A 22,743-nucleotide genomic window follows, 5' to 3' on the forward strand; every position below is an offset into this window, starting at 1 on the left:
TCTGAGTATTAAACAGGACAAAGTGTGTTGTTTTAACCATGCTTACCGCTCCCCCAACGCTTCTCACAGCTTCTTTGTACTGAATTTGGAGGGATCTTGTCAAACAGGGGACAGCTGCTTCTGGAGACCAAGCGGTTGCTATGACATGTAGAAAGTAGGATTGTGTCTGTTTGGAAAATCGGGAAAGAAAGTGTTTTACCCAACCATTAACTATAACATTTCATCTTGAAAACTCTTTTGTTCTCAGAGTGCCACTGTAAAGGGGACATATTCTGGAGGTATTAAGATAGTCTATTAACAATAGTCCCATAAATAGTTTCACCATTTATTCCAAGAATAGGTTTAAAGGGTATTTTTGTGTCTAAAATCTCACTGACTACAATGTTTCAGGCTTTGGTGACAAAAACAACACACTGTCTCCTACCATAGATACATACAATGGCGTTTAAATGCCAATATCAATCACAAAGCCAATCCAGTATATAGTGTTTAAAAGTATGATGATTACAGATGTGATACAAGGCGACAGCGCATGTATACTATATTTTTACTAATCTTATACTTCTATGACGATTAGTTATATTACCGTAAATATTATTAATAGACTGGTAGCATTTTTGTATAAATTCAAGTGCTACAGTTTAAACCTTTATTTTTGAGATTATGGTACGGGCCAAGCGTGGTTCCTGCCTTACTATTGGCTGAGCTCTTGTTGAGGGCGTGTACAAGCCTGGCTTGAATCGTTCCGCGGGAAAAAGCTTCTCCTTTCTATACGAATATTTTTACTTACTGCCGCCCGTAAAGTCAAAGACAGAAGGTCATTGGATGTAGTGACACGTGTGCTAATCGTTGATTGGCCAAAGCGTGTGCCTGTCATGCCGACTTTTTTAAAGAACACCGCGGAGGAAAAAAACAAGCGCCTCTGATTGGACAGATCAGATGTATCGAGATCGCTGATTGGTCGTACGGATTGCCGCTCGTGGGCTGCCTATTTTGAACATAAATAAGGGCTAACCTCGGCACTTCTTTTTCTCACAGCAGAGTTTGGAATGGGTCAGAGAGAGTGCGCTTGATGCGATAGCTCTCTGTCAAGACGAAACAAAGAAAATGACCTTTTAATTTATAATGATCATTTTAATTCGGACTTTTTAGTTATAGGCGTCGACGTCATGTGCGGTTCTGCAGCGTGTTTTTATTCACCCTAAACAAAATTGTTTATGGACTGGTTGCTAACAAGCTAACCTTTTTTGTTTGTTAAGAGCGACTGCCGCCTGCAGTCCGAACACTGGCTGAAATTTATTTCTGAACTGCCCTCTGACATCGCGAAAGTGTAAAAATGGAGATCATCGAAACTGCAAGCGACGTCAGGCCTGTTAGCCCTGAGCTTGGAGCAGGCCCTGACTCGGTCCCCAGAGTTTCCAGGCCAGCTCTGCCCGAGATTGGGCTGAGGGGCTCCCCCTGCATCAAAAACCTCTTCTCCCCCGGAACTACCACTGTGCTGTCTCCTGTGACTAATTTAACACTCAACATGGACAATCTCGCTGTTCTCGAAGGGTGAGCATTACAGACTTACAGCAGTTCTCGTTTTAGTCGCTAGTATTTGTGAATGTTATTTCCATCTAGCAGGTCTGGTCCGCTTGCTAACACTTTAGCCAGCTAGTGCTTCTTACTTCCTCTTCTCAAGAGCCGTTTTGCAGCGCGCTTAAGCTTTTAGCTATGCGAGGAAGGAAATCTGTTGGTTATTAGCAATTTAATATTTTGAGTAATTAAGTAATTGTGTTTTGTTAGGCAATGTGAAACACCCAAAAGGAAGAAAATGGAGAAAAATGTGCCCTTGCTGAAGATTCCATCATTCGCTTCCGACACCTCTTCAGATGCAGGTGAAGTCCGTCGCCCTCTTCGCTCTCATATCAATCATTTCATTGGTAGTAATGACTGGAACGGGACTGTTTTTCCTCCCAAAATGTAAATGTGCATTAGTGGGGTGTCGTACATTTTACTTTGTAGTATGCTCATGTCACTGAAAAGTAGCTGCAGATATGTAGGCTGACTTGTTCTCTCCATCTCGTGTTTCAGGACTGGGCCTGGACTCTCCCAGCCCTGTTGACTCAGTTGAAGCCGAACAGAGGTGAGTTGTACTGACTGACACGGGAATATTTCTGCAAGCTGTTTTATCATGCTTATGAAGTTTGGACAAGCAAATGCATTATAGTTTAAATTGTCCCGTGAAGCAGTCTCCAACTGAGCTTTCAGCATCCACAGTGTTGTCTCTGGGCCAGCACCCCCCTTCCCATTGCCTGTTGGCCTTTTCTGTGTGCTATTCGTCTATTACCAGAAATATAGTATGTTAAACTAATGTTTTGTTTAGATGGGTCACATTTATGTTGTACAACTTATAGTCCATTATTGTACCAAATTAAAAATTGACCACATGGATGTCACATTAGCAGGGAGACTGGAAACACTGGAACAGCTATTTCAGTGTTTGTGGTGATTAATGGTAGACTACATCTGGCTTGTAATTCAGAATGCCAATGGGATTCATGTTTATGATTGTTTCTGTTATTTGGCTTATTAAGATTTACAGTCCATACATGTCTTATTGTGGTCTCATGTGACTGTTGGGCTTGAGGATTGTAAATCTAATCCCAGTGTATGGTAGGGTTTGGTAGCTTTTGGGGATTGGACTGTGATGTGGCAACTGCATTTATGACTTATTGGGCCTGTTGGCTTATAGAAATGGGGTCACATCGCTTGTTTAGGTAAAAGATGTGCTGTGAAGGATGTGATGAGTAAACACATTTCACTTCAGCAGCACATGTGCCAGCTGAAAACTTGTGACTACTTATTCTACATTACTGATATTGCGGCAGCCGATCTTTCTGTAGACATCTGCCATTCTAGACTGAGTCGTGCTACCTTTTTGACCAATTACTATTTGTGAAGATCCCATTCATCTCCAGCCCCCTTTTGACTAGCAGCTGTTTGTTACCCATGTGGTGGTGGGTGCCTTTGCACAAAGCACAGGGGGGTTGGGTGTATGGACTGGCACACTTCAGTTTTTTTTTTTTTTTTGAATGGAGCAGCATGGATAGCGTGTGCTCGTCTAGGCCGATGTAATGAAAGGAGGCCCCCCATCAACCTGGCTGCACTCGGCTCACTAATTCTCCCTTTTCCTCTTCCCCAAAGGACACACGATTTTTTTTCCCTCCCCCTTTCAAGGCGCTATTCATTCTGTGTTCTGACAAAGGGGGCTTGCTTTAGGGGTTAGTGTTGTGTGGGCATATGGTTGATTAGAAAACCCTTCTAATAGGAGCTCTTTAGCATACAGGTGGGGATCACAATGTGTTTAACCCCCAGTGTGTGGTTAGGGGCCCAGTCTTGGAATGTAAATAAGTTAAGTTGTTTTGTGTCCTTAATTTTGTGTTCTGTTTTACAGACTCCTCTCAGGCATACATCTAACTTTGTATTTGCTCTCCCTTTCAGGTTTGAGCAGGCCATACAAAATGCTACAAGAGTGATAAATGAGTAAGTTGAAGATTTTCTTTTGAACACAAAATGAAACTTGTATTTGTTTTAAAAGACTGAAATTGTAATTTTTTTTGTTTGTTTTAAACAGAAGAGTGCCAATTCGCAGGATTAACTCATTGCCGGTAAGTATATAGATTGGTGCTATTAAGGCAAGCGTCTGGTGTTTGATAAGCTTTGCTTTATTTATCTGAAAACTCAACAGTTTTTCATACTTTGATTTTTGTATGTAGCTGCAGTTGCTAGGTCTCAGTCCCAATCTGAAGAGTAAAGATTCTGATATGCCTCGCTATGGTGTCTTTAGCCAGAGCTGCACACTCAGCTTTGATAACAAGGAGAACCTGCATGATGTAAGTCTTTGATGCAAGACACATTTAAGATCTTTAACACCAAAAGTCTTTTTAGCGATACCTGTCTAACTTTTGCATTCTTATGTAGACAAGTTTTGAATTTAAGAAGCCCACCAAGCCTGTTTCTCGCTGTCGAATGCGTTCAGCTGGAGAGACAAAGGAAGCTTTTGCTAGCCGACCCAACTCTGCTCCTGCTCTTATGGTAACAGTGGTTTCAGTATTGCATTGTAATTGGTATTTTTGATGATAAATATGTATGGTGACTTAATTCTCTCTCACATCCACAGCTTTCTCCTACCTCATCTAATCAGCTAGCCTCACCAGATAGTGACAGTCCCTTCACACTGCAACGCACATCGTTCACCAGCTTTCCTAATGATGACGATGATGGCTTTTTAGATGTGCTTGATGATGTGGAGGTGATGTTTTGTTGGGGAAAAGATGATGTAAATTTGAAGGGCTGGGATTGTGTAACAATCAAAAGGTAAATAAACCGGCTAAATGTTTGTGTATTTTTGCTTTCTCTGACTCTGATAGACTGACTCTGAGGTACCTATGGGAATGGCCAGTTTGCTCACAGCTCCTCTGGTTGCTGACCAAAGCTTAGACGTTACAGACTCGGTATGTGGTTTTTTTTTTTTTTTTATTATTATTATTTTTTTTTTTTTTTTTTTTCTTAAATTTATATGCTTCTGACTGATTTGATGAACAAATGCTACACTGATTTTGCTCATAGCTGACTTGTTGGCATTGTGTTTGTGTTATGGTTTTCAGCCGGTTCGATGTCGGCCTCGGGGGCTGTTTCGTTCACCATCGATGCCAACAGGATGCCGTGCGCCACTTAAAAGACCAGATAGGCCCAGAGATGAGAACACTCCTGTACGTGTTAAGAGGAGGAGGAGTGTTGCTGGGTCGCACGTCACTGCCATGGAGCAGGAGGATGCTGTTCCCCAACAGGTAAGACGTGTGACCATGTGCAGCTATGCCAAATGATTGATACATCTACACTCTAAACTTCTCCCCTCTTTCTTTCTCTTTTTTTTTTTTTTAAACAGGTTCAGCGCTCAAAATCTTTTAATCATACAGAGATAGAAAGACTGTTGGATGCTGACCCCAGTAATGTAATTGGAGATTTTACCAAGGTAAGTGCGTCTGAACAACTACTCTCTGGCTAAAATTGTTTCTAGGCTATATTTTATATTAAGTTTGCCTTTTTTTCTATTTATATTTTTGTAGCCTCCTGCCTTGCCCACAGTGGATGGAAAACACCAAGACTTGAAATACATCACTCCAGAAATTGTAAGCATTCACTCGATATATTTGGAAATTTATTGGATGATATTCTTTTTTGGATTATGTTAAATTTTTTTCCCCCTTCCTTTGTGCTCTCAGATGTGTGCAGCAATGAACAGACAGTTCAGTGATGTGGTGGAAAGGCTGTTCATCATTGACTGTCGTTATCCATATGAGTATGATGGAGGGCACATCAAGGTGAGGATGATGGTGCTGTTCTTTTTGTTGATGTATAGGCAACTTTTGAAGCTGTCCACAAAAGTTATATATTGAGCAGTACACTAAATCTGATATTTTGAATGTTGTTCTCAGGGTGCTCTAAACTTACATCAAGAAGACCAGGTTGAGGAGTGCTTTTTCAAACAGCCCATTCTGTCAAACTGCCCTGAAAAACGTGTGCTGCTGGTGTTCCATTGTGAGTTTTCTTCCGAACGTGGCCCACGAATGTGTCGCTTTGTGCGCGAGAGAGATCGTGTCCTCAATGACTATCCGAATCTCCATTACCCTGAATTGTACATACTAAAGGGAGGCTACAAAGACTTTTTTCGCCTACATAAGGTGTGTGATCTTGTTTCCAAGTGATTTTTGTATTCCATGGCGGGTGTGGTGGTGTTTAGATCTTTACTGATTTGTGTGTTAATGTGCAGATGGAATGTGAGCCCCAGGAATACAGGCCGATGATTCATGAGGACTTTAAGGATGATCTGAAGAAGTTTCGCCTTAAGAGTCGGACATGGGCCGGAGAGCGCAGCAAAAGAGACATGTACAGCCGCCTTAAAAAGCTCTGAGGCACAAACATGCGCTCAGGTTTACTGCCTAATCTCACTCACACTGTGTTCACATGATCAGTATGTAACAGTGACCTAATGAATTATATATAGTATTGTGTTGGTCAACTGCCCATGGTCAAAAAGCACACTTACTGCCGTAACTCAATCACATTTTACACCATTTTACTATCCCAGTGGATTACTGCTGCTGGGTTTGTCACCCCTATCTTCTCCCCCGTTTTAGCTGAAGACCTCAAAGCACTTACCTTTCTAGTGTTTATGGTGAAGAGTGCTCCTTTATTATCTGATGCAAACATAATCTTTGTCCCTGCCAATCTAGGTCTGAGCCATTTCTACAGTTGTAATTACAGTTTGTATTGGAACCAGCCAGTGTTTAAATGTTCTTATTCAATAATGTACATTCCAATATGGGTCAATATCAGTGTATTTTAAAGAAGGTATTTAACTGTTTTGAAAGATTTTAACAGTTAACTATGAATGACCAGTGCTGTTTAATTGTTAGAAGGCCTGGGTGTTGGAGTAATAGTGAATGCAGTGTGTGGGTTACTTGGCCATTTTGCACTGCCTTTTTTTTTTTTTTTTTTAAATATAAATTTATTTCTGATGCTGATCCTGTATTTTGATATTTACTTTGGAAGCATAAAATATTATAGGTGGTGGGAGAAACCATTTTTTATAGAAACTGTCTAGAACTGCACTCACTCAGAGGGACAGACTTGGCTGATTGCTGCTGGTCAGCGTGAGATGACCTTAATGTTCACCAAAATGCCCAGCAATAAACCTGCATGTAACTTTAGGGCTTTTGTTTATTTTTTATTTTTTTTTTAATAACAAATTGTGTAATTTCCCCCTTCCCTAAATGCCATGTGTAGCATTCCTTAAATGAGAAATCTGTGTGTAAGATGGTGTATTGAGCCTCTGTGCTTTTGGCCATGTTTGGTCCTGTGTGTGTGCATGTGATCTGATCTGTTAACTGCAATAACAATGTGATATTGGGGGAATAAACTACTTTCATCTATGCGTGCAAATGAGACTACTTTTGTTTTTCCCCCCCCCCTCTGGGATTTCATGGCACTTAAAGTTCTGTTGCAATGTGTGTCCACATTTCAAATCCTCCTGTCAGGTTGGGCCTTAAAGATGGTTAAAGTAATTTCAAGAATCTGCCCACGTGAATTTCATAACCTCTAATGGGGTGTGTGCAGCTGTTTCCATGATGCATTGTAGCCTTATCCGCTACATGATTGTAGCAGATACCAGAATTCAGTTGTATCATCTGTGTGATGGAGTAAGAGCAAAATGTATAGTAACAATGCTTTTATAAGACATTCAGCACGTTTAGCATATTTTTCTTTGTTTCCATGCTAAATAGCACAGCTTAGACAGCTGACATTTACGCAAGGAGCCTAGACATGTAAGCAGTACACAAAAGTTCTTTTGTCTTGGGCAGACTCTTGAATGGATGATTAGTTGTGAGTTCTTCAGAGGTGTCTGCAGCTGTTGTAGTGAACGATCACAGCACTGAAGCATTTTTTACTCACAGATCTAATTAGTAATCAAAAGCAGTGACTCTTTTTTATTTGTTTTTCTTTTTACAGCTGCTCTGATGTGTGCATGGCATTGAGAGAACCTGTGCAATCTGTTCTCATACTCCTTTTTCATGTGCAAAATGGTTAAATTAATCTATTTAATCGCAATATTTTCTCAATCTGACTAAGCAGGTGAACCTTGTATTGCTGAATCATGTATTTCTGACTTTTTTTTCCTCTTTTTTGTGCCATTTACACTGCTGCTGGCTCATGTTAGAAATTTCAAAATGTCTCTAGATGACTGGGCAAGCATTTGGCTTGTCTTAACCATGTGGTTTTAATGCCAAATTTTATAGCATGGCCTTGAATGACTTTATCAAATAGTTTTGACTATCAAATACGTTAAAAGCTTTTTCTGATCTGCCTGAAAAAATTGTTTTTAATAGACAGTTTTACAAAGACATACATTTTGTGTTTATATACAATTAGTCAAGAGAAAAATTATTGTATGCAAAAAGTTAATGAATGTTCTATTAGATATTTCATGCTTGTGGTTTGGTAGAAAACCCAATGAAATTAAAAGCCACAGGCGAGGTTGAGTAAAATAGAATCATGGACATTGTGAGTTTCCATTCAGTGAATCATGCAGTCAGAGTGCTTCTAAATTTAAAACCATATCCTTTACTGTCAATGCTAGTTTTGGGTTGGAACTGCTACAACAGCCACATCCTGTTATTACTGCAACTCAGTTGTTCGGAAATTTAACCCATTGTCAGAGAAGATGAGCTTGTCTTTTAATAGCCTAAACATTGTTTGAATGTTTAGTTTATTATACGACAATCCTTCTAACCTCATTTAAATTCCTTTTCACATGTGCCTTAACTGGTGCTAATGGAAGTAACACGTCTCCAATACCTTCTTTTAATGACTTTTAGGGGATGTTTTTCTTTCAGGATCTGGATAAATGCACCATCGTTGTGTAAGACCAACATATGGGTGATCTAAAAGAGCTGTGACCAAAAATTACAGGTTTTATGTCTGCACCTGGGGGTTTCTTGCTTTTGAAGAGGCCTGCCTTCACAAATTGCACAGATATTCACCACACTAAAAGCTTTTTTTTTTTTGACTCGGCAAAACACTGACAGGAAAAATAAAAAATAGTGGAATTACAAGTTTGAATTGAATTTGCTTTCTGTCAGGCCACTAATAAATGACATACTTCTGATAAAAAAAAAAAAACTAGGATGTGGAGTGAATGTCATCAGTGAAACTAAGCTTTAAAAATTCTAATTTTTTAACTTTTTTTTTTTTTTTTTTGATATTTCAGGTCAAGAAGCTTTTATTGTCATTTCAACCACACATAGCTGATGCAGTACATAGTGAAGATAGATAGATAGATAGATAGATACTTTGTTCATCCAAATGGGAAATTTACACATGTAATATTATCTCCTTCGGTGTTAATCAAAGGTTTTTAGTTTTCAAATAGAACAAAAACAAACTGCACACTTGGATGAGAATAACAATGAAATGTAAAATGCTGTAACATTTTCTACAGGAAGATTGCGTTCTTGCTTTTGGGTGTGACAAAACTGCACCAGTGACCCTGGTGCTACGTAAGACAACATGAGACTTTAAGTCATAAATCACAGTTAAGAAGAAGACTTAGAATTCTGTTAGTTTCTCTCTCATTCCCTTTACTCTCACTTACTGTGGAAGATTTGAGTGATTTGTGCTTCTGCTTGATGGGCAGCATACATTTGAACTGGGGGGTTTCTTCACTGCAGGGTTAAGTGAGCGTGTCAAGCAGTTGTTAAGTAACAGCTGCCCTGTGTGTTTGCACAGAGACATTCAACTGCTGCAGTTGTCACACCCAAAAGCAAGAAAGTAATCTTCCTGTAGAAAATGTTACAGCATTTTGCATTTCACTGTTATTCTCATCCAAGGGTGCAGTTTGTTTTTGTTCTTTTTGAAAACTAAAAACCTTTGATTAACACCAAAGGAGATATTACATGTGTAAATTTCCCATTGGCATAAATAAAGTATCTAATCCATCCATCCATCCATCCACCTAGATTGATGTCACTTTTTAATACACTTCATTACTGTAGTAAAACAATATATTTTTTGCATCTTTGTATGTATGAAGACGAGGTTTAAGATATTAAACGATATTCTAACCAATTTTATTGTTTAAAAATGTTTTAGTTGAGAATATTTTTGTAACAGCTCTGTGCGTCTCGGTATTTTGCTCGGTAATTAGAATCAGCCTGAGGTGAGCAAACTCCCCACAGACCAGCTGCTGCTCACTTGCACCATTCATTTGACTTAGTGTCAGATTTAATTAATTTATTTATAGTTGTTTACTGATTCTCGAAATTGAGAATAATTACCGAGGAAACAGCCTTTGGCCTTAACATCTGTCTTTTAAGCGGTGTTATAATTTAGCACCAAGCTCATGCCGCCACCTTGTGTTAGCATGGGTACTCCTGTCCTCGGTCACATGACTAAAGCCGGAAATGTTTTTGTTTAACGGTGGAGTGATCAGATGGTCTTCGTTTAGTAGACTTTTCACACCAAGACTTGATTTTCTGACATTTCGTAAAGTGTATTGCAATAGAAATGTAGGAAACGTGGTAAGAAATGTAGGATTCGCTACGGTATGTTATGCTAGTTACATTAATTCTGCTAAATGTGTGTCCGTGGACGTTTAATGCAGTCTATTCTAATCTGTAAGTATGGGTGTTGACTCTGTTACACTTTATCACATATACTCTTCATTTAATAAGTCTAAATCCTTTTCTAGTTTAAAGAAGTCATGGTGGTCTGCTTTCTTATTCACACCGTGTGTCCGGTGAGCGCGCTCTCTGTCGGTGAGAGCCGGATACTCTACTCTCGCCTGTTCGGGCCAGAGGAGGTCACACTGCTCCACAGAACCGCCGAGCAGCAGAGACTGGCCCAAAAGGAGACTCTAGGGCTCGTAGCCAGGTAATATTCACTCGCCCACATGGAGCAAACATCACTCTCTCGCACTCTGTGCTGTTGGCAGTGGCATCACATGCTGTGTTTAGGTGTAACCTCATTCACTTCCCCGTGTTATGTATATTCAGAGGAAGCTTCATAACCATAATCATTCAGAATTAAGAGTATGCTCATGTCACCTGCCCCTTTTCACCCTCACCACAAAACCCGGGTGAGATATGTTGGGGTTTGATTCCCATCTCTGCACTGCATACCTGGCGTTTGCATGTTATCCCTTTTTCCCGGGGGGTTTCCTCCATGTACTTTGATTTCCTCCTCAAGTCTATAGACATTTGTTGTAGGCTGACTGGCATCTCTAAATTGTCCTTGGTGTGAGAATGGGTGTGTGATTGTGTGAGGTTTACACCCCATCCAGGGTGTCCCCTGGGATAGGCTCCAGGCTCCAGTCTGTGTGGGACAAACGGCACAGAAATGGATAGATGGATGGATAGTTTTTTTTGTAGGGCAACATGGAGCCGGTTGTCACCAGGGGTTGCTGGCATAAATGGGAGATAAGTGCCCTTGTCTTTCAACAGTAAAAGGAGATAAGTATCAGGTTTTATTTTTGGCATTGACACCAGATTATTAGCCATCAACAAATGTAGGGGTTAATTATTTGGATTTTGCAACAGCACCTACAATGATTGCAAGAAAAATACACACAAGTATCATGACTGGGGTGATTCCACATCATCACATTTTTGTGTGCAGGGGTTGACATTTTTCAGCCCTTGTTGCTTGCACATTAAATTAAAATTGAATTTGAATTCGAGTTCACACCCGTAACTCGTCAGCATTGATTTAAAAGGTTGTCGAGAAATATAGTGACAAGTGTACTGAAAACAAATGTGCTGGATTATATATATTACAACATCCTTTTCTCAAAATGAATTTGGAGGAGAAACAACAAGTAGATGGACTAATCACACATTGTCTCACAAATTGCACAATTGCATAACCTTGCCGTGTCTACTTTGTCACACTTAGAAATTCTGAATCTATGAGCACCACTATGGTCTGGGGAATCCCTCAGGGTTTAGATCTTGGGCCTGTTTAATCTCTGTATGCTCCCATAAGGCCAAATTTTAAAAGGCAACAAAATTACTAGCTAACAGATGATACACAGATCTATGGGGGATTTGCAAAGTATTCAGATCCTAACCTTAACCCCTGCAGTATTTTCCACGCTTTAGTGCATTATAGATTTAATTAAAAACTTTTTTTGACCCTTAATGAAAGTGAAAATAAGAATGTTGCAGTTTTCCTAAATTATCTACATTATTCATATATTAAACCTTTGATTTTGATAGATTTTATAAGTTGCTTCAGTTAATTACTTTGATAGCCACCCTGATGCTAGAGAAGAAAATGTTAATCACAATCGTTTGTATGGCCATGGTGAGTAATACTGTATCTTGTATTTTGGAAAGCTGCACTGCACAATGGAACAGCTGTGCTCTGTTATCACAGCAGTTGCTTCAGAAGTCTGTGCATCCCTGTCTATATATCACTGTACCACAATAGCTCCCTGGGTTGCACTAACAATTAAAGGTCTCCAGTCAAGAGTTATTAATCAAGCACTTGGGAAGAACTTGTTTACAATTTGTTTGGACAAGAATTCTGTCCAGGTAACAATGCTGAAAACATGATTATGGTTGGTATTAGTTAACTGCCTTTACACCCTACATTTTGCCTTGTGGATTTGCTAAACGTAGCACCTCAAAAGAACAATCAAGTAAACAGCACTGAACAAATGTGGTAATTAGGGGTATGCTGTATGCACTTTGTGAGAGAAGCATCAGCTATTTTGGCCTTATTTGGAATAGTTTATACAATGTCCTCAAGCAATTTGAGCAGCAATAGTGGTGAAGCTACAGTCAGTGGATTTGCTAAGGGCCGAAAATTATAATATTCTGTTGGAGACTGATACCAGTAGCACAGAAAAGTCATTTAGAAGTAATTTTAATTATCATATTTTTATAGAATCTCACATTACTAAATTATTATTTATCTTAACTGATTTGCTTTTAAATCCGACTGATTTGCTTTCATAGCAGCATGATGTGGGTAGTGTTGCCTCATTATAGTTTCAGGGTCCTGTGTTTGATCCTGAGATCGTACTCTAGTCTGTATTAGTTTGTTCTCTTCATGTTTGTCAGGGTTTCCTGTGGGTTCTTTGGTTTCCTCCTTCTGTCCAAAACCATGTATGTAGCTGGATTGACTGCATCAGATTGGCCCTTAGTGTTAATGAAAGGGTGTGTGTGTGAATGGTGCCTTGCGATGGACGACCCATATCCTACCTTGTGCCCAGTTTCGCTGAGATTGGCTCCAGTTTCACTGTGACCCAGAGCAGGATGACACCATTACCGAAGATGAATAAATGGATGAAAGATTTGTTGTCAGCCCATACTCCTGCTAGTTAGTGCAAGCTCATTAAAACCACCTAATTGTGGCACAGTAGCAATCAAGCACAGACACTTTTGCTCACTGATGGATAAGGAAGGAAGAGGTACAGCTTAATATCACTGGTTAATCTTTCCTGGATATTAATCTTTCTTGCCTTTGTGTGCATGGTGACAATTAGAAAATAGAAACATTTAGAGATGTACAAGTAAACAAGGTTTTTTGCCCCCTCAATGATTGATACTGAGAGATTAAAATAAAGGGATGTTTTGATTTCAAAGTAATTCTTAGAGTACATTTTTCTTGGAACTTTTTCTTTGGAAATCTGTAGTTAACATTTTCAGAATCACCCTCATTAAGTGTTTGAAACCATGCTGAAAGAGGATTAAAGGGCCATTCATTTGGCTGAGGGCCGAGTGCACAACTATTGATTGACTTCAGTAGCTGATCTTGCCCAGAAGGCTTTTTATTAGGCTTTTTCATTTTTTAATTTCATTTGAAATCAAATCATGTTTAAAAATGTAAGAGAAAATATATCTGACAAAACCTTACAAAGTACTACATCGTTTTAGCTGTAAAGGGCAAGTGCATTTTATCTAAAATCTTTTCATCCTTGTGCTGCAAGGGATTACTTTTTCATGTAGGTGATGTACATTTCTGTGCCATAAGGGAAAGTTTTGATAATAGTGCATTGAAAACTGCACTTGAATCCTAAAACAGTTTCTCTCACTCTTTCTCCCAGGCAGGTGCGCAGTGCTGTGTCTGCAAGCCGGGAGGCATCAGGCAGAGTGTTTGTGGAGGCTGGGCTCGGTGAAGAGGCTACTGCTTTGAGTGACGCAGAATATGGCGTGTTGTCTTTGGCTCACAGGGAGCCCTTTGAAGGGCGCTGTGTTGCGCTGTGGCTTGGGGTTCAGTCTCTGGCCTTTACTCTGGTGTGTCAGCCACATGAGAACCTGTTGCTTGCTGAGGGTACTCTGCGGAACCTGACACGCCACTGCCTGGAGGAACTGCGTCTGCTTGGACCTGGAAGTGAGGTGTGTGTGTGTTGGAGTGTGACTAATACAAATGTTATTACAAATTGCCTAGGTAAAAAAAACTCCCGTGTAAAACTTGATACACTAACAAGATTGAAACTGTCACATATTCATATGAATATGCTGTTCTGTTCAGAGATACAAGATGTTCAATTGAACAGATCTGATGCTGAAATGTTGAACACACTGGTGCTGAATTATATATAGACTTGAGCTTCTGTTAGATTTTAGACTTATTTAAAACCTACTATACAAAAATTGGGTCCAACAGAGCACTTCATTGTTCACTGCACCACACTGTATTGATTTCAGTGGGGAGTTTTGAAAGATCCAAACAAAATCATGTTAGCTGAACTCAAATGTATGCCTTCATAACCTTCCATATCGTATTTTTGAAATTAGTGCTTATTTCACTGGCCTTTCAGCCAGACCACCCAACAGACTTTGATATAGTCAGGACCATAAATATATGGGCATTGATATTTATTTTAAGCTTCAACTGTCAAGTTTATTGTCATGTGCATAAAGCATGCTTTTAGCGCTTACATACAGTGAAATTCTTGTGCTACAGATGTACAATCCTACTCAGACACAGTGCACAAATGCTAAGTAGCTCTTATGTAGTACAAAAGAAGCTAAAGTGAGCAAGTAAAATACAAGTAAATTGTAAACGGTGTATGCAGTAGTAAAATGGTGCAGTTAGAGATGTTGCACAACAAAGTATTCTCAATTATGAATGTTTATCTAAATTATGAATGTATTCTAGCAAGTAAAATAATGATGATATTCTTTTAGCAATATGAACATTGTATGCAGTCAGAAAGTGTTGTAGTGGGAGATATTGCACATACTGTACAAGGACAGTCAGAGTCTGATATCAGTGCTATCCATCAGTAAGAGTCCAGAGTAAATGTGATGAATGATAAAGTGCAGTGATCGAGTAGGTTGTGCCTCAACACTCTGATGGCCTGCTAGAAGAAGCTCTCCTGCAGCCTGCTGATACGGGATCTGATGCTGCAATTACAGAATCTGAAATTACAGTGTAGGAGCACACTTTTTATAGGAGAGCCCCCATCTTTAAGGGACCAAAAGTAATTGGACAAGCTAATAAATATATCATAAATATAATTGTCATTTTTACTACTTGAGGGTGTTCCTGTTCTTGAACGAACCATCTGTTGTGAAAGGGTTTTTCCTCACCATTCTGTCATCTACCATAGTTGTTTTGCATGGCCTTGTGGGTCTTTTGGTTTCCTTTCTTTATTTTAAAGAATATACCAAATAGTTGATTTGGCCACACCTATTGTTTTGATTTCAGTCTAAGGATGACTTGCTTCACTGGCAGTGACAGCTCTTTAGACTTCATATGGAGGATGAATGACAAGTGCTGAAGGGATAACACCCGACTGACCAGTCGTCCAATTACATTTGGCTCTTGAAAAAAAAACAAAACCCTGTAATTGCATATAAAATGTGCTATAATTTCTATAGAGTTCACCTGATTCTGATGTAAATACCCTCAAATGAATGCTGAAAGTCTGCACTTTGAATATTGATCAGTTAATGCCAATCCACTGTACAGTGATAAACAGCTAAAATAGAAATAATTTGTCAGTGTACAAATATTAATGAACCTGAGCATATATCCAGAATTCAGCTGCTCATACACTTTCTTCCCCTACTGTAAAACTAAAAACACAATCTTTCTCCCCACATACAAAGCCTGTGCTCCAAAACAGCTGTGCTATGGGTTACTGTAGTGAACTATTACACCCATACACTTCCCCCTTTTGGTGTTTTCTTCAACAGGCATCAGGTTTTTAGTGTCATAGGGCTTAAACTTTGGATTTCACTTCCACAGAATATTGATATCTCATCTCTCTCCTAATTCAAGCCAGAGTTCTGAAATTTCTCTCCCTGTGCTGTTAGTTTCAGTAACCAGGCAGTTATTCTCCTTCTCTATACTATGTTTCTGTTTTTTTATATCCACCATACCTTTATTCAACTACTCATACCTCCATTATATCTTGTTGTATAATACTGTTATATAAAGTGCTATATAAACAAATCATCATCTTCTTCTTCATATTATTACTTAAATGAGGCTGTCTGTCTGTTGTACACACGGTCTTTCCCTATTGGCTGACACTGGCATCATTCTCAGGTGCTGTTAAAAAGTGACCGGGTGGATGCAATGCTTCAGAGGCTTCTTCCCCATGGGCAGCTCCTCTTCCTTAATCATCGCTTTGCACATACCCTGGACAAAGAACTATCCAGCTACATGGGCAAATAAAATATTTGGATATGTGCTGTGTAAGTATTCAGTGAAGCTGAATACAGAAGAAAGTGGCTCATGAAACATCTCGTGCCTCACTGGTTATATCCAGTTGTTATTTTTTTATTAAGTTCTATAGGTTTAAGACAGAAATATCAGCAGTATCAAGGAGAGAGTGTTAATGAATATGGCAAATTCATATCATATGAGTCACCTGAAGTGTGTGTGTGTGTGTGTGTGTGTAAAAGTGTGTAATTGTGTAACAATGCAGTGAAAAAATAAAGTCTGATATATTTTTTTTTACAGTTGCATGCTGGAACTGTTATGATCCTTTATATTCCTTTAAAGCACACCTGTGGGGTAACACTGCATATGGGGATATGTTCAAAATATAATAAATGTGATAATGAATCATGCTCCTGTGTCTAAATCAGTCTACATCCTCTCACATCCGAGCCTCCCTTTCCATTAGGGGGCAGTGTGGGACCTCCAGAATTACTGTGATGTCTGTGAAATTCTTGACAATGATTGACAACCTGACATTCTTCACTCTCACTTTCACATCTGAAATTACTAAATCAGAAAACTGTGTGCAAATTGGTATGATCTGTTGACATGGTGAAGTCAAGGTTTAATTTGGCTCTGTGAAATTTGTTGCAAATATTTAAATGTTAATCTACTAATGCTTCACTTAATGAAAATGAGAACTTGTGGTGGCAAAATCCTTCATTAAATATGTGTGAAGCAGGGTAGGGCAGGTCTTGCCAATGCATATAACTAGTTTGAGTTTATTTTATTTGTTTAATACCTTTGAACATTTAGTAATACATTTGAAGTCTACTCAAACCTGGCTTCAAAAATGGCAGCACAAATTAGATGTGAATTATGTTTTCTCTTAGTGTTAGAAACCTTTCACGTGGGGTTAGTGAAATCTACAGTTGTAAGAAACTGTAAATAATTAGATTATTGTGATTAGTCTTAATTTCTAATCGGCTCTTCCAGAGCTGCTTTGAGTTGCCCTGATAATTCTGTGTCAGACCGGAGCTGGTGTGAAATTTGTATCCATTACATCATACAGCATTTTACCAAAATATTATGGACACCTGACCATCACATCCAAATGTGGGTCTTCCCCAAACTGTTGCTACAAATTTGGAAGCACAGAATCATGTAGAATGTCTTTGTATGCTGTAATGTTTTCCCATCACTTCACTGGAACTAAGGTGCCCAAACCTGAACACCTTTGGGATGAAACTGGAACACAGCCTGCACCCCAGGCCTTCTCGCCTGACCTCACTAATGCTCTTGTGGTTGAATGCGTACAAATCCCCAGAGTCACGCTCCAAAATCTAGTGGAATGCTTTCCTAGAAGATTGGAGGATATTATAAATAGAAATCTAGAATAAGAGGTTCAAAAAATCACAAATGGTATGATAGGCAGGTTGCCAAAAAAACTTTAGCTCATCTAGTGGTTTTCAAGCTTGGATACACCTAAAGTCATCATGCCTTAGCTTTAAGTTCAACTAAATGGTGACAGGCAGCCAGTCAGAGAGGGGGAGTGAGAGTGAATCAAATATATCAATTTAATGCATAAAAGATTTAGGACTGGTCGAACTCTGTTTTCGGCAAAAAAAAAAGGCTTTTATTTGTTCTTTTATTTGGTTTGCCCTTGTTGCGGAGATTGTATAATTACTTGGTTGAAAAGTTGTTTAGCTTGAGAGCTCATCGTGCCTAATGTGAGGTACTTGTGAGTTTCTCTGTGTTTTTCTGTTTAAAACTTGGTTATATCTGTGGTTACTGAGTGATTAAAGAGGGTTTTATCTTGTGGATCAACACTATCTGGTTCATATCAAACTTATACTGTTTATCTCTGCTACTCAGAAACTGTGACTGCCACATTGATGTGCTCAATAAATGATTTTATTCTCATAACACTTCTGTAAAACTGAGCAGTCTTAAGTCTCGAATACTTGGACCACACTTCAGACTGTGTATTGCCATGCTAAATAGAATGTCACTACACCATTACTATTTAGGCATACAACTAAGTGTGAATTATGCTGTTTGGAACACAGCCATCTATCTGACCGGGTGCACTTGCAGCTGTGAGATGAAAGGAGGAATAGAGCAGCATAACCCACTTTATGAAATTGTCTTGATAGTATTTTTCTACTGGAGATGGCAAAATTCCAAAATCTTCCATCCTGTAGCTTTAGCTTTAATGGATCCCTGTAGATCCACATGTTATGAAGAGTGACAATGACAAGATTTGTTCTTGAAACTGCGGCTAAACTTTCACCATCAACCTCTGTGTCATTTTAAGCATGATTATTACCCATATGTCTCTGTTGCACTGTGTTTCTGCCTCACATACGCAGACATTGGCATAAATGTGTTGAAAAAATTATCAAGGTCACATTATCATTCTTTAATGTTCCAGGTAGTTTCTTTTCAAAGCTTTCGGGGCGAAATGTGACAAAGCACTAGATTAAAGGCACCATTAATATACCGTTCTTTACTATAGACAAAATAATTTCAGGAGGCTGCTGGCTAGTAAACCACAAACACAATTATTTCAGAAATCATAGAAATGTCTTGGCATATTTACTTCTGCATCAACTGTGAAATCTGTTATTCATCTGTCTAATGATGCTGTTCTAAATTGGGAATATTTTTCCCCAGACTATAATAAATGCCCAGAGTAATCACATTTATATTGGTTTTTAATGGTTTCTTATTTCCTATTCCAGTATGGTGTTATTTTATTTTATGCCTAAATAATAAAATTACTATTTACTATCTCTGAAATGTGGAGTATAGCAACTACACATATACAGAAATGTACGTTAGTGGAACAAATCTGAATATTTTACCAGGCAATTTGTTTCTTTACCTACTTTCCTTTTTCTCACTTTGTCAAAGACAATAATTAAGCATAGTCACTAACAGCTTCCAATTACTATGAATATGAATTAAGAATTATATTAACCACTGAAATTGGTCTCTTCTGCCTTTTGAAACCATTTACTCACTTTTTTTTTGACTTTCACTAGTTTTACCCCAACCATCCTTTCTATTGAAAGGCACTATAAACCTCAAAACAAAATGGAACATCAAAAACTGGAGTTGGTGTGGGTTTGAGGTTTGAACCGTCAGTTCGAGTCTAAAGCTGGACATCAAATATTGAAATTAATTTGAGTTTAATTTAAATTGCATTTGTCTCTTTTAGTGTCTTCATGGGGACTGTGGGTGGCTTTGAATGCTTTCTCTTTCAGTGTTTATCAGTGAGAAGCACTGAGGGCTTCACAGGACAGCTAAACCAATGTAGCTTTCTGCAACGTCCATGGACTAGGCAGAAGAAAAAGAAATAAAATACCTTTGCTTTCTGATCTTCCTCCTGCCCTCTACTAAAGATCAGCTGAGCTCAGGAACGAGATCCATTTTCTTGGGTTCAAATTGAGTTAAACTGAATATTGGTGAGTTTGCTGTCATTTAGTTTAAAACTGGATGAAAGTTTAAGAATAAAAAATTTATATTAGGAAAACCCCAAATTCACTGCACACTTTATTGTGGTAAATACACTCTGCAGTTTCTAAACAGTCCCAGTGCAGCCAAGCTACAGTACAATCCCTGTTAATTTAGCATCAGCAAATGATTCTGGTCCTCATCAGCACCAATGAAAGCTGTAACCACTATTCAATTACCTTTTAAAATGGCCTTTATATAATTATATTACAAACACCAAATATGTAATTAAGCAATATCGCACAAACAAGAGTGTAGTTATACTGAATATCAACATGGCTGTGATTTTGTTGTAGACACTAGGACACGTGTAATCATATTCATCAGCTGTTTAAAGTGTCTGTGGTTCAAAAAAAATTTTTTTCCAATGTGTTGCAAGGCAAGTAACAGTGAAAACCATAATTTTCTCATAGACTTTTATCACAGTTAGTTTAACAACTGGCACCATCCTGCCACCATGGATAAGAAAAGTAATACATATCTGTAAACCCTGTTCAATGTCCCTGCCTCTTATGATTCAGAACAATGTTAATATTTATACTGCGTTTAATGTAGACCGACTCATACAATCACTGGCCACTTTATTAGGAACTATACGCATGCTTATTCCTGGAATTATCTAATCAGGAAATGGTCTGGTATGGACTATTCAAGAAACATCATTTTATGTATTTTAACTGTATTACAACATCTAGTATTTTCCCACTTAAATGAATTTACACAGGATTGGGTAAAAATCTATAAAATAATTGAGTGAGCAGCAGTTGATGAGAGCAGTCAGTGGAGGAAGGTCAGTCAGTGAACGCAAAAGCTACAGTAACTCAAATAGCCCCACTTTACAATGCATCTTAAAACACACCACACATCAAACTTTGATGAGTTACAGCAACAGAAGATCATATCAGGTTCCACTCCTGTCAGCCAAGGACAGGAATCCAATGTTACAGTGAACACAGGCTCACAGAAACTGGACAGATTTAGATTAGAAAAAGATGATTTTGAGCGATGGTCAGAGTCACTGAGATCACTTTTTTTCGTCATTCTGACGTTTGTTTGAAAATTTATTTTTTGCGCATTTTCATGAAATAATTCTGGTAAATTCAGGAGTATTGTATCCTACCTTAGTTATTTTTGGTTTTGTTTTTACATTGGTTGTGTTTTGCTAAATTAGTAATGTAGATGGCTTGCTGACTAATTTGCCCCTTAATCTACCATGCAATTTGGCATGCCTCCTACAGATCCACCAGTATTAAAAATAGTAGTTTCCACAAGCTTCCATGTTCATATTTAATCAGGTGTAACAATTATTGTAGAACAAAAACTAAATCAGGCCCAGAGTAATTCCAGGGTACTGGCAGCAGTAGACTATAGTTTAATGAAGTGTATTAAACACAATGTGTTGTATATTGCTCTGGAAGTTTATTTCAGTTATTTTACTTGAAATTGCAAATTATCTCTCAACAAATATAAAAAAAAGTGTCCATATAGCAATAAGTCTAATTACTTATTTAAAGACTAAATGTCTCTCATTGTATTATATTAAAAATGACTAAAGGAAGAACATAACATCAAGGCAGCAAACATATCAGGTCATACTCATGCTTTACTCCCATATACACAGAGCTGTTTGTTTTAATTGTGTAAGTGTAGTTTTGTGTTTTTTCCCCTTAGTTGTTGGCAGATGTTCACACTTTCTGTCATACTGTTTTTGCAAATAAGTGTGCAGCTATGAAGGTGTAAACTTAAAAAGAGAAAATATAATATGGCACAGGGGTATGTAATTAAACTGTTGTAAATGTGTAAATGTTACGATAGTTTAGCGGTTTCACGGTTCTGTATGAATTTGTTTTGATTATGTATCTGAGGGCTGGAGTAATGGGAAATTTAGCAGATATTTTCATGCCTATGAAGGCATAGAACTCTGTCAGAACGTGAGCAATAACAGTGTTTTTAAGATTTCTCAGGGTTAATGTAATACCTTACTCCTTTTTTCTTTCTTCCCACCTCTTGCCTTTCTTTTCCCTGTGTACTTTATTTTCCTCTTTGTGTGTGTGTTGGGGGGGGAGTTTGGGTGGGGCTTCTACTGATGGGCTGAAACTCAGCTCATCTCAGACAGTGTGACAATTAAACTCGCCCCATAGGAATCTTATGCAGTAGCTATGCGCTATTCCTGACAATGCCAGACTGACATCACTTAGATATTAAAACCTGTACAAATTGACCCAGATCTGTGTGCTCTAAAATGACTAAAATGATTCCTCTTACATCTTTATAGAACCTTTAGATCTCTCTCTCTCTCTCTCTCTCTCTCTCTCTCTCTGGTTATGGGAATCACTGAAAGCATACAGGGAGACACAAATAATAGACTGGTGATAATGATATACAGGTGAGAGTTTTCACGCTTTACTTGCAGCTTCAGCCGCCCTCCTCTCTGTCCACCGCTGATGCTTGAGCACACCCACGCTGCCACAACCCTTCTATACATGAAAAATCCTCAATAGTGAATGCAAGAAAAGAGTTTGCCATATATGACAGAAATGACAGATAATTTGTTAATTTATTGCTGATCTGAGTATCATGACAGGTTGAACTTAAAGTATAGAAAACCATAATGCTATTGAATGCTTGAATCTGATTGGTTAAATTCTGTACAGAGATGTAACAAGATGTTTATTTAATAGAAAACTACAAACTGTTAAAATATCTCAAATGTAATAAGTGAAACTGATGACAAAACAGTGTGCAATTAGTGGACTTAAACAGAAAAATTATGAACTTGACATCCTATTTTTATTCCTTATGTAGCAGACTTTAGCCTCAGGCAGCTGTTGGCTTGATTGTATGAGCCTTTAAGCCATAAAATATTTACAGTTAAAACTGATTTTATACCAGGTTAATAATATATTTAACTATGTTGCTGATTTTATCTGTAAGCCTGTAATGTTGTCAAGGAATAAAGTTGACCTGATAAACTGTAGCTAATTGATAAATAATTAC

The 22,743-nt window shown here is 38.4% G+C and overlaps 2 protein-coding genes across 4 annotated transcripts; both read left to right on the top strand.

Moving 5' to 3' along the window:
- Positions 1–1,018: 1,018 nt before the first annotated feature.
- On the top strand, positions 1,019–6,991 carry cdc25b (cell division cycle 25B). Its single transcript, XM_058386714.1, has 15 exons — positions 1,019–1,554; positions 1,789–1,880; positions 2,077–2,128; positions 3,487–3,528; positions 3,620–3,653; positions 3,762–3,878; positions 3,967–4,080; positions 4,166–4,297; positions 4,416–4,499; positions 4,653–4,835; positions 4,934–5,020; positions 5,115–5,177; positions 5,271–5,369; positions 5,484–5,729; positions 5,819–6,991. Exons 1-15 carry the CDS (start codon positions 1,337–1,339, stop codon positions 5,957–5,959), a joined length of 1,704 nt encoding a protein of 567 aa, XP_058242697.1. The 5' UTR covers positions 1,019–1,336; the 3' UTR covers positions 5,960–6,991.
- A 2,993-nt stretch (positions 6,992–9,984) lies between these two features.
- On the top strand, positions 9,985–16,637 carry ap5s1 (adaptor related protein complex 5 subunit sigma 1). 3 transcript variants are annotated; one of them, XM_058386618.1, is made up of 4 exons: positions 9,985–10,124; positions 10,295–10,476; positions 13,655–13,946; positions 16,111–16,637. In XM_058386618.1, exons 1-4 carry the CDS (start codon positions 10,008–10,010, stop codon positions 16,237–16,239), a joined length of 720 nt encoding a protein of 239 aa, XP_058242601.1. In that variant the 5' UTR covers positions 9,985–10,007; the 3' UTR covers positions 16,240–16,637. The 3 variants fall into 3 exon arrangements, with proteins under 3 accessions (XP_058242601.1, XP_058242600.1, XP_058242602.1); XM_058386617.1 differs by having other exon boundaries at positions 9,995–10,148; XM_058386619.1 differs by having other exon boundaries at positions 10,006–10,220.
- The last annotated feature ends 6,106 nt before the right edge of the window (positions 16,638–22,743 follow it).

This window comes from Hemibagrus wyckioides, linkage group LG03, assembly GCF_019097595.1.
Source record: "Hemibagrus wyckioides isolate EC202008001 linkage group LG03, SWU_Hwy_1.0, whole genome shotgun sequence".
Classification (NCBI taxonomy): Eukaryota; Metazoa; Chordata; class Actinopteri; order Siluriformes; family Bagridae; genus Hemibagrus; species Hemibagrus wyckioides.